General features: G+C 64.0%; 4 protein-coding genes across 4 annotated transcripts in view; 2 read left to right on the forward strand and 2 right to left on the reverse strand.

Annotated features, from left to right (window-relative positions):
- Positions 1–2,906, forward strand: part of ATPVa (vacuolar H+-ATPase V0 sector, subunits a) — a gene marked incomplete at both ends in the record, with an annotated part of 5,061 nt that extends 2,155 nt beyond the window's left edge. The window contains 10 exons of the mRNA XM_005775592.1: positions 132–363; positions 433–644; positions 815–949; positions 1,117–1,267; positions 1,396–1,755; positions 2,104–2,162; positions 2,239–2,321; positions 2,407–2,455; positions 2,508–2,613; positions 2,694–2,906. Coding sequence (XP_005775649.1) covers positions 132–363; positions 433–644; positions 815–949; positions 1,117–1,267; positions 1,396–1,755; positions 2,104–2,162; positions 2,239–2,321; positions 2,407–2,455; positions 2,508–2,613; positions 2,694–2,906 — 1,600 coding nt within the window. The remainder of the gene's footprint in view (positions 1–131; positions 364–432; positions 645–814; positions 950–1,116; positions 1,268–1,395; positions 1,756–2,103; positions 2,163–2,238; positions 2,322–2,406; positions 2,456–2,507; positions 2,614–2,693) is intronic.
- A 924-nt stretch (positions 2,907–3,830) lies between these two features.
- On the reverse strand, positions 3,831–5,678 carry EMIHUDRAFT_195549 (hypothetical protein; the record flags this gene model as incomplete). Its single annotated transcript, XM_005775399.1, has 7 exons — positions 3,831–3,923; positions 4,040–4,099; positions 4,183–4,356; positions 4,428–4,607; positions 4,685–4,759; positions 4,843–5,373; positions 5,469–5,678. 7 exons carry the CDS (start codon positions 5,676–5,678, stop codon positions 3,831–3,833), a joined length of 1,323 nt encoding a protein of 440 aa, XP_005775456.1.
- Positions 5,679–6,162: 484 nt separating this feature from the next.
- On the reverse strand, positions 6,163–7,262 carry EMIHUDRAFT_432130 (hypothetical protein). The gene is made up of 2 exons (XM_005775400.1): positions 7,161–7,262; positions 6,163–6,967 (listed from the first exon to the last, which is right to left on the reverse strand). The coding sequence occupies exons 1-2, from the start codon at positions 7,236–7,238 to the stop codon at positions 6,506–6,508; spliced, it is 540 nt and encodes a 179-aa protein (XP_005775457.1). The 5' UTR covers positions 7,239–7,262; the 3' UTR covers positions 6,163–6,505.
- A 2,676-nt stretch (positions 7,263–9,938) lies between these two features.
- The window catches only part of EMIHUDRAFT_447781 (Hypothetical protein), a gene marked incomplete at both ends in the record, with an annotated part of 8,137 nt that continues 7,278 nt past the window's right edge, over positions 9,939–10,797 (forward strand). Inside the window, 2 exons of the mRNA XM_005775401.1 lie at positions 9,939–10,197; positions 10,396–10,502. Coding sequence (XP_005775458.1) covers positions 9,939–10,197; positions 10,396–10,502 — 366 coding nt within the window. The remainder of the gene's footprint in view (positions 10,198–10,395; positions 10,503–10,797) is intronic.

A 10,797-nucleotide genomic window follows, 5' to 3' on the forward strand; every position in this document is an offset into this window, starting at 1 on the left:
CTATTGCGGTGAGGACATAAAATCCCACTCCCCTGTGGCGGTCCTCGCCCTGGTGCTCCTTTTCCCCCCCCCCCCTCTCTCGCCGTCCCCCCCCTCCAAGAGTAAGAGGCTCACTCCACCCCCCTCACGAGCGCCCAGGTGTACGACGCCCTCAACAAGTGCGAGTTCGACCTTAAGCGCGCCGTCTTCATCGCCGAGGGATGGGTGGCGACGGATGAGTACGAGGCGCTGGTCACCTCCCTCCAGTCCGCCGCCGTGGCGCAGGGGCTCGACACGCGCCCCATCATCAATCTCATCCAGTCCAAGCTCACGCCTCCGACGTACGTCCCGACCAACGCCTTCACCAGCGGCTTCCAGGCGCTCGTCAGCACCCACGCGGCACGAGCAGCTGCTGTGAACGGCGTCTCTTCACACCTCTGGCGCTGCGAACAGGCGCTCGTCAACACCTACGGCACGCCGCGGTACCGCGAGGTGAACCCGGGCGCCTTTTGCTGCATCCTCTTCCCGTACCTCTTCGGCATCATGTTCGGCGACTTCGGGCACGGCCTGCTCTTCGCCGGCTTCGGCTACTGGCTCATCTCCAAGGAGAAGGAGTGGGAGGGCAAGGACCTGGGCGACATGCTCGAGATGGTCTATGGAGGCAGGTGTACACGCTCACACGCACACGCCCACCCACGCGCACCGGGCCTTGCACTTTGAATGCCGCGCGGCTCCTGTCGTCTAGACGTGGAGTCGCGAGGGACCAGCCTGGCCCTTGCCCCACCACCTCGTGTGTGTGGAGAAGTCTACCTTACCGTCCCTTCCCTTACCTTAGGTACATCTGCTTCCTGAACGGCCTCTTCGGCGCCTTCGTCGGCCTTCTCTACAACGAGGCGTTCGCCTTCCCGATGGGCTTCTTCGGCACGTCTCGCTGGGAGGGCTTCGAGGAGGAGGGGCTCTCGGGCATGACGTGCGAGCACCTCGAGCGGTGCGAGATATGGGGAGATATGGGGAGATATGGGGAGATATGGGGAGATATGGGGAGATATGGGGAGGGGCTCTCGGGCATGACGTGCGAGCACCTCGAGCGGTGCGGCCGAGCAGCGCGGGCACACCTCTACGCATGGCGAGTGAGAGAGTCGACGAGCGACCACTCGCCGACAGGTGCGAGCTCAGCGGGCCAATCTACCCGGTCGGCATCGACCCGATCTGGCACGTGACGGAGAACAAGATCACCTTCTTCAACTCGCTCAAGATGAAGATCTCGATCGTGGTCGGCGTGCTGCAGGTCTGCTCACCCACACGCGCACCGGGCCTTGCACTTTGAATGCCATGCCAGCTCCTGCCCGCGTGTCCGGGCGCGGAGATGCGAGGGTCGCCCCCCCTTGCCCCACTTTGACACCTTACCTGCTGCAGATGTCGCTTGGCATCTACCTCTCGCTGCTCAACCACCTCGAGTACAAGGACGTCAAGAAGGTCCTCTTCCAGTTCATCCCCGAGGTGACCTTCTTCGGCGGCATCTTCGGCTACCTCGTCCTCACCATCTTCATGAAGTGGTCCACGGACTGGTCCTGCCCCCTCGACCACGCCGCCGCGGAGGCCGGCCTGCCCGCCGCCGAAGGGGGCATCTGCCAGCCGGCGCCGTCGCTCCTCACGCTCCTCATCAACATGTTCATGTCGCCCACCGCCGACATCACCGTCCCGCTCTACGGCATCGAGTGCTTCGGCGGGGCCGGCAACCCCGACTGCGCCGGCGTGGCGGAGGCGGGGTACTGCGTCTACCCCGCCCTCGCCGCCGCCTGCCCGGTGTCGTGCGGCGCGCCCGTCGCGGCGGGTGACTTTGTCGACCTGCTGCGCGCGGCGACGGTCGACGAGCACACGGGCGCGACGCTGTCGGGCGGAGGACACGGTCTTCACTTGACTGGTGCTTGGTGACCCCTCGTGCTCCTGCTCACAGGCGCGGTGCTGTCGAGCGAGTACAAGATCTGCATCTCGCCGCTGCAGTCCTACATCCAGCTCAAGCTCCTCCTCGCCGCCTTCGTCGCGGTGCCGACCTCTGCTGCTCGCGATCCCCCGCTCGTCTCCACCATTGACTGGTGTGTGTGCGCTCACCTGCTCTGTCAGGTGCCGATCCTGCTGCTGGCGATCCCGCTCATCGAGATCTACCAGCACTCTGGCAACAAGTACGAGACACGCCTCGACCCAGACGAGCACGAGGCGGAGGAGCCTTCTCGGCACCTTCCCGGCACCTCCCTGCAGGTACGACAACCTCGACGAGGACGACCACGAGGCCGAGGACGACGGCCACGCCTTCTCTGCCGGCGACGCCTTCATTCACCAGGGTGTGTGTGCACCTCGCGGCCGAGTCGCGTCGCACACAACACACACTGACTTGGGGCTCACTCCGGCCGCCCCTCGGCCCTCTAGGCATCCACACGATCGAGTTTGTGCTCGGCGGCATCTCCAACACGGCGCCGTGCCACCCGCCAGACATCCCCACTCATGACTCATACATGAACATGAAGCAGCGGCTGTCTGGCCCACCAGGCGTCGTACCTCCGCCTGTGGGCGCTCTCGCTCGCGCACTCGCAGCTGGCGGAGCTCTTCAAGGACATGATCCTCGGCGCAGCGCCTGTCCACCGGCCCCTCAAACGAGGCGCGAGCCAACGCCGTTAACTCTGCGAACAGGCGCCGGGCTCAAGTCGGGCATCGAGAACCCGGCCCTCGCGGCGGTCGCGACCTTCATCGCCTTTTCGATGTGGGCCATCATCTCGCTCATCGTGCTCATGGCGATGGAGAACCTCTCCTCCTTCCTGCACGCCCTCCGCCTCCAGTGGGTCGAGTTCCAAAACAAGTTCTACTACGGCGACGGCCAAAAGTGGTCGCCCTTCGCCTTCGCGGCCATCGGCTCCGGCGCCGAGGACTGAGCGGCCGCGGGCGGGGCTAGGGGGCGGCGCGGCGCCGCGCCGTGCTCTACTCACGCGCGCGCGAACCACGCGCGAACCACGCATCGGACGCATGGAAGCGGAGGGCCCGGATGGGTTCCCTGCGCGACAAGCCGTGGGTCAAAGGTACGTCGAACAGGCACGTCAAGGGGCGCTCTGATGACCAACTGCGCTCTGATGACCAACCGACATTTGCGTTGTTTCAGAGACAATTCTCTATCTCGCTCGCGTTCCCCAAATAAATGATAATTTATTTTCAATTAATTTCTCCAACGGCGCACACACGTACGTCCGGTCCCTCCGTGTGAGCTGAGGGCCCGTGAACATCTTTAGCTTGTGAGCCAGGAACAGGGTTGAATTCTTTCCTTCGTGCGTGTGAGACTGAGAGAGGCTTTTTGTCGTGAAATTCTGTCTTTCTGTGTACCTGTGTTAGTGCCAGTGCGCGCCAGTCCCGTGCCCACAGGCCACAACCCAGTGTTGACTGTTGTGCGAGGGAGTTTTGGTGTAAAATTCTCTCCTTGTTTTGGTGCCGGCGGGCCGTCATTTGTGTGTCTCGCGCCTTGAGGGGGGGGAGCGGAAAGGAGGAACCTCTTCCCAAGGACACCACTCTTGGAGCGCCGCCACTACCACCCCGAGAGCGCTGCAAGAGCAGCGCCGGGCAATGGCGGCTTACCGCCCACCCAGCCCCCCCCTCGGCACACCCCGGCAGCCAATGTGTGACGGCTCGAACCCGCTAGGCCATCCCGCATTTCTTTTTTTCACATGAACATGTTCCAAAAAGAAACATGTTCAGATGAACATGACATGCACACATACCCCCACATGCGCATGTGTGTTGCTTTCTTGCTCTCTGTCATCATCTTGATCAACGTTTAGCTTACTGCTTGTGTAGTACCATTCCATCATCTACACGGAAAGAGCTAGCTCCTCCTCCTCCTCCGCCGCCGCCTTCATCGCGAGCGCCTTCGCCATGAGCACGTTTGCCTTTGCGAGCGCCCTCTGCCGTTCGCGAGGGGGGCACGGAGCGGGGCTGAGCGCGCGCTCTCGCCCGCTTCACGCACGCCCCCAAGCCCCCCCCTCCGGTTACATCAACAGCCACTAACTAGCGCGCGGACCTCTGCGGCGTCCATCGTCGGCAGGGCGCCTCCAACTCTCCCCAGCGCCTCGGCGTGCTCCTGCACACAAGGCCGCGCGTGATATCGGGAGAGGCCAGCGCGCTGCCGCCGCCGCCGCGGCTCCGCGTGCTGCGCGCGCGCACCTCCATCGCCTTTGCGCCCTCCTCGTCCACCTTCCAACCGCGCAGCAGGCACAGCTGCGCGCGGACGAGCGCGTCGATCGTGGCCATATCCTCCCTCATCTTTTCCGTCTGAGCAAGTTCCCCGCAGCGAATCTCCTCCAAAGTGGCGAACTGCTCCAGCGACTTTTTCCGCTCCTTCCTCTGCTTCTCGGCGAGGTGCCTACTCGAGCCGAGCACCGCAGGTCAAGGGGAGAGCCGCGGGCCACCCAGGGCCGCTGCGCTGGCCGCTGCCGGATCTGCGTGACGAGGTGGTAAAACTCGGCGTCCGAGAACACCTTCAGCTCCCTGAGCGCGAACCGCATGAACTCGAGCCTGTTGAAGGTCTCGCGATTGAACTCGAGCTTGGTGAAGGTCTGGCGATACGCGGATATCTCCGCGAAGTGCGCCTGTGCACCGGGATGTCCGCGGGGAGGTGGTCGGGCATCGCGACGAGGGCCATGGCCGGGCCTCTGCTGGGCCGCACCGCCATCCTGGCGCCACCATCTAGCGGCGGCAGGTACAGCAGGCTGAATGCGGAGATGCCCATCGCATCGTTGCCCTGCGACAGCGGGACATCGGGCATTGGGGGTGGCTGGGACACGGGACTCGCTCCCGCGACCCTCGAGGTCCTCCCCTCGTCACCTCGGGGTCCATAATGTCCACCAGCAGCAGCAACATATTGTCGCGCTTGCCGACGTCGAGATGCTGCTTGCCCTGCGGAAGCGGCGGCACCTTCTTGGGCTTCTGGCCATTCCTCGCCATCCTGATCGCCGCCCCAAAGCCGGCCCGCTCCACACCGCCCGCCTTGCACATGTCGCTCTTCAGTAGCTCCTCGAACTTTGCCTCGCTGAGCAGCTTCAGCAGCGCCCGCTCCATGGCGGCGGGGTCGACCACATCCCCCGCCGCTCTCCTCTGAGTCCGGCGTTGTCTGTATAGCCTACTCGTGGTGTGCCGCAACACCACCTCCTTGAGCTCGCGGGGCGGCTTCATCGCCGCCGTCAGGGCCACCTCCGCTGCCCTACTAAGCCCACGACGAGCCTTTGCTTGCTTCATGGCCGCCCTCACCTGCTTGCGCGTGTGCTTGCACTGAATCGACTCCAGAAACTGCTGGAACTCGTCGAGCGAGAGGGAGCCAGACTGGTTCAAATCAAGCGTCTCGAACAGCGCCTCCAACTGCGGGGCGTAGAGGTGGGGGGCTGTGCGGCGGGGGTGCTGCGTGCTGCCTCGCGGCGCGTCCACGCCTGCTCTCGGTGTGGAGAGTCGGACACGTCCTCCAGCTGCTTCTCACGCTTGGCTGCCTTGTTGGCGGCCTTGGCGGCCTTTGCTTCTGCTGCGGCTGCCGCGGGCTTGACGTAGCCGTCGCTCCTGGGCTTCACATAAAAGGCCTTGGTGGACGCCTTCGGCGAGACTCTGGCCGACGAAGGCTTCTTGGCCAACGATGGCTTGACGTAGCCGTCGCTCCTGGGGCCGGCAGACATTGGGCAACCTATGTGGACGTAAGTAAGGGGGTAGTTACGCTCGTTAAACCCAAATCCAAAAGTCCATTAGCGGGAATGGGGAGAGGAAATTTCACGACGATCGAAATGACCCTGCGCGGGCTCCGCTCCCATAGGGGGGGGTCGCCCCGTGCTGACACACAAAGTTTTTGTTATCTCTCTGTCTGACGGTGACGAAGACACGTGATCACCAGTCACCAGACACCACTGACACCAGACTGACACGACACACGTCTCACGCGTGAGGTGTGTGCTGCTGACAAAGCTACAACACATGCGCGACTCAGGAGCTTTTTTCAAGATTCATAACAGGAAAGCTAGTCAGAAAGTAGAGCCGTACCCCCTGCTGATTTATACTCGCCGGGCCGCTCTTGCGGCGCCTTCTGCGTTGAAGATGAGCGCGCGCGTCACAGCGCAGGCCAGGTCTACACTGGCCGCGGCACCAGCTCCCGCGGTCTGCACGCTAGGAGTGGTCCGCCCTCGCAATGAATGCGGAATACTGTTACGAAAAGTACAACTAGTGCGACACACTAGTCAGTCTCGTAATCGCGCCAAGAGCGCGGATACACACACAAACAACAGGCGCGGCTATGAATAGCTGCGCATATACAGACAACGACTGTTCACAGTTGGGAGAGAGAGAGTCGTCTCTAACGTTCTGCACACAACGATCGTGGCTTGCGCGATCCGTTCAGTGAGGTTCGGGCTGGGCCCCGCCGGGTGCGTTCGTTCGAGTTCGGGTTCACGAAGTCCGCATGAACGCGAAGGGCTGGGCCAAGTTCTTTACTCCTGCGACTCGGGCTCGATCATTAGCGCCCCCCCAAGACGACCTCCTCCACATATTCGAGCACCTTGTCCACGATGTGAATCACGCCGTTGCACGCTTGGATGTCGGCGGCGACCACTTTGGCGGCCACGTCCGGGTCGACGATGACAGGCAGCACCGTGACGGGGCCGGACGGCCCGTTGCCGTTCACGACGATATTCTGGTCGGCAAGGGTCATCACCTCCTCGTCGACGAGCGTAAGTGCGGCCGACGCCGGCACCACGGTGCTCAGAACGTGCTTGCCGAGGAGGTTGGTGAGCGTTTCCTGGTTCTCGGGCATCAGCAAAGTGGCCAGGACCCCATCTGAGAGGGCTGCGAACGCGCTGTTCAGCGGCGCGAAGACCGTCAGGGTGGCTTCGGGGTCGTTGAGCATCTCTGCGACTTGCGGGTCGGCCGCCCCGACGGCGGCGTAGACTGTCGAGAGGTCCTCGGTTTCGCTTGCGATCTGTGGGATCGGGGGGGCGGGGAGAGTGACGATGGGCGAGGGGCGTGAGGGGCGTGTCACACGATACAGGGGCGTTGGGTAGTGGAACACAGCGTGCAGCAGGGAGGGAGGCTAAGCGCAAGGCAGCCGCCGGCGCAGACGCCGCAGAGTGGACTCGCGGGCACGCGGGCATGCGAGAGGGAGCATCGGGGTCCTGGGCGATGGTCTTGCACGAGGGCTCCGGCGTGGGCCCTGTCGAGAAGGCGAGGGCCACGACGGAAAAGACCAACATCTCGCGTGGAAGATCGGTCCTCGGTTTCGGTCCTCGGTCCTCGGCGATTGATCAATTTCGGCGGGGAAATTTCGGCGGCATTATTTTCTTTTTACTTTTTGTTAAATTTTTCCATCGGGAGAATCAGTGGGGGTTGTTTCGGCTGTTGGGTGTGCCCTTGGCCCCGTGGGTACTCGGGGGGGGGGGGGGGGGGGCGCGGGTCGGGCGCGCTGCGAGCGAGCGCTAGTGCGACAACTGCTGGGCTGCACCGCTTTTGTACTCCTTTATTCACGAGGCGACCCCAGGGAACCGTGGGCCTCTGGTTTCCAGTCGCGTGCTGTGAATGAACAACCAAGATAAACAGCGAAGAGATAAACGCCTGGATTCAGCCCGATTCGCGGCGACGTCGCCCCCCGCGAGAGCAGACGCCCACCAACAGCATCAGCATCCGTCGACATGCCGACCGCGATCGGCAAGCTCAACGAGGCGAGGGAGCACAGCTGGTGCACCTCCATGAAGGAGCGTAGCCGACGCCCCGCGTCATTCAGATGCTGCAGCCCGAACGGGCCAACCGCGCCTGCGCGCTCGCCATCGCAGCCGAGGCGTAGCTCCACCATACTGACCTTCCCCCCCTTGCTAGCAGGTTTTTGACGACTTTTTTGACATGGAGGAGGCCGCGGGAATGGACATCGACGCGACCGACCTCGAGGAGCTCATGGCGCGTTAGTGCCCCATGTCCGCGCGGCCAACAACCCGAGCATCGGGTAAAAGTTGATACCAAGCCAAGGGGCCCATACACCGAGCGTTCGCTTCTCCAGATAGCCTGGGGGGTCGACGGGCCCCCGGGGGCGACGGGGGTGCTCTCCGGCCGCGGCGGCCGAAAACGGGGACCTCCAACTAGGTCCAACTATGAAGTGATGCACTTGATGCAAGGGTGCCATTGTGCTCTACTACAAAAGTTGTGTAAGATGCCCAAGTCTCAGACACTCAATCCTTAGCGGAGCTGAGTTCTGACGGTGTGAACACGAGCAACCGGAGTGACGACCGGGACCGGGCCACACGCCGGGAGTGCCCCGACTAGCAGTGACGGGCGCGGACGAGCGAATTAGAGGTCGCTATCTGTGGAAGATGTGTTGTTAGGGACTAGGACTGCCTATCTCTCACTGAAAGGGACCTCTCATTCGCTCGTCCGCACCCGTAACCGCTCACGGAGTGCTCCGCGTGCCGCACCGGCCGCCGCCGGCCGCCGGCCGCTCACGGCAACGGAACAGTCTTACTACTCCGCAACGTTGAGCTGGATCATACTGAATAGTGCTCCTGAAAGCCCTCTCTCTGGGCTCTGCCACACAGTAGCAGCTCATGACGAGCAGCTGCTGTGACTGTATTTGTAGCCATTTTTAGGCTTCAACTGGTCCCAAAATAGTAGCAACACCTCATGAAAATCAGTCAAAAAAGCCCCAAAAAATCGGCGCCTGCGGCGGGCTTCCTGGGGCTGCGCCCCAGACCCCCTTGACTGGGGGGACCCCCCCCAAGAGCACCCCCGTCGCCCCCGGGGGCCCGTCGACCCCCCAGGCCGGATAGCCATCATGAGTCCGACCTCTTCGAGGTGCACATCCCGCGCCTTGACGAGCTCCTGGTGCGCGTACTCGAGTACCAGTCCTTGTGATTCTTGGCGCCTATCCCCTACCCCTCCCCACTCTCGCCTCTCATTTGTGTCACACCACGCGGAACGCGCATCTCCATCGCTTCATGGTGAAGGGGGCCGCACCATCCTCGATCGTCGTGCAAAGCTCGCTTCCGAGCTCTCACGCCGCGCGTAGGGCCCTTAGGGGCCTAGAGAACACAACCCCCTCTCCTTTTTCTCCCAGTAAGCTAAAAGTACACTACTGGGGGAGTGCAACAGCAGCAGCAGCAGCAACCACCTAAGAGGAGGATTTAAAAACGAAGCTCTCCCTCGCACATATAACATTAGAAGCCTCCCACGACAGCGTCGGGGGGAACTACTCGTCTCTAACCGGTGGAACAGGCCGGTTGTGAACAGCGTTTTATGGCTAGGGTCCCTAACTGCTCAGGGACTCCGTCGAGAGGGGTAAAGGGAGTAGCAGTGTTTGGAAGCAGCGTCCGAGCGGTGGTATGGACCCGAGCCGTCCCGAGGAGCCTACAGTACGGCGCCTTGGTGTCACCATCATGGATGAAGTGAGCCTGGTGCGGGATCTCTCGGCCACGGAGGCGGGCCGCGAGAGGGAGCTCACTGCGCGGGCGGATGCGCAGGCGCGCGCGGCGCTGGCGTGCGAGCGGCAGCCCTCCACCCCTGCCTTCGCCGCCCCCGTCGCCCGTCCCTCTGCCTTCTCCGCAGTTCAGCCGCAGCCGCAGCCGCAGCAGCCGCAGCCGCAGCCGCCGATGGCGCACTGCTTCTCCGTGCAAAACGCGCAGGCTCCTCTCTGGTCTGCAGCAGGTGCTTGGGGGTTCGGTGCGGCACATCAACAGCCTCCGCCGCCGCCGCCGCAGCATGGCTTTGCGATTCCGTACTCGCCGCCGCTCGGGTACATGCCCGCCTTCCCGCAGCATGGCACGGCTGCCTGGACCAGCGGCGTTGCCTCCGAGTCTGCCCTCCCGGCGTTTTGCCCTCCCAGCGCTTTGCGAGTCGCTCCCAGTCTGCCCTCCCAGTCTGCCCTCCCGGCGTTTTGCCCTCCCAGCATGGCTCCCGGCGTCTGCCCTCCCATGGCTTTGCGAGTCGCAGCGCCAGACGCGTTGTCGCGGCGGCAGCAGGCTCCTCGGGTGGCGACAGAGGCGGAGCTGCGGCTGCACCTCATTACGCGGGGTGGCCGCTTCCAAGCGGCGCGCTACACCAACGGAGGACGGCAGGTCATCGGCAACTTCGACACCGCGGACGAGGCGGCGGTGGCGTACGCGTGGGCGGTCGCCGCAGAGCAGGGAGATGCAGAGCAGGTGTGGCCTGGCTTACAGGGAGATGCGTCCGGTGGCGCCACACCGCGCGCGGCAAACAAGCGCGACCGCGAGCCCTCCACAGCCGCAGCTCCGCCACCTTCGCCCTTCGCCGCCCCGCAGCCGGCTGGACCACCGGCTGCACCACCGCCGCCGGCCGTCGCAGCACCAGCACCGCCGCCGGCGCCCGTGCCTGCGCCTGCGGGCGGTGTCGGTGCCTCGTACGAGGCAGGAGACGAGGTGTACGAGGCGGGGGACGAGGTGTGGTACTACGATCGCGGGGTTGGGTGGACTCCGTGTGGGGTGGCGGCCGTGCACCGCACCGTGCACCGCAACGATGTGGCTCCGTACTACACCATCTCGCACAAGGGCAGGCGGCAGGAGACCGAGGCACAGTTCATGCAGCCACCGCCACTGCACCCGCACCCGCCCGGCCACACTCGCCTCCCTCGCCCGGCCACACTCGCCTCCCTCCCCCGTCGACCCCCCCTGATCTCCCCCCCCCTCCCCCCTCCCCCCTCCCACCTTTCAGGCGTCACTCCTCCAACGGCAGGGTGTGGTCTGGTGCGACGCGAGCCGGCTCCGCCCGCGCCTGCCCGGCCAGCCGCCGCCGCCGCACCTTCTCCCCTCCGAT

The sequence above is a fragment of the Emiliania huxleyi genome (assembly GCF_000372725.1).
Source record: "Emiliania huxleyi CCMP1516 unplaced genomic scaffold EMIHUscaffold_3, whole genome shotgun sequence".
Lineage (NCBI taxonomy): Eukaryota > Haptophyta > Isochrysidales > Noelaerhabdaceae > Emiliania > Emiliania huxleyi.

Bases quoted from the DNA above. Each gene is read 5' to 3' on its own strand.
- EMIHUDRAFT_432130 (XM_005775400.1), bottom strand. From the start codon at position 7,238: ATGTTGGTCTTTTCCGTCGTGGCCCTCGCCTTCTCGACAGGGCCCACG. The intron at 6,968-7,160 runs GACCCCGATGCT...CCGATCCCACAG, and splicing joins CGTGCAAGACCATCGCCCAG to ATCGCAAGCGAAACCGAGGA.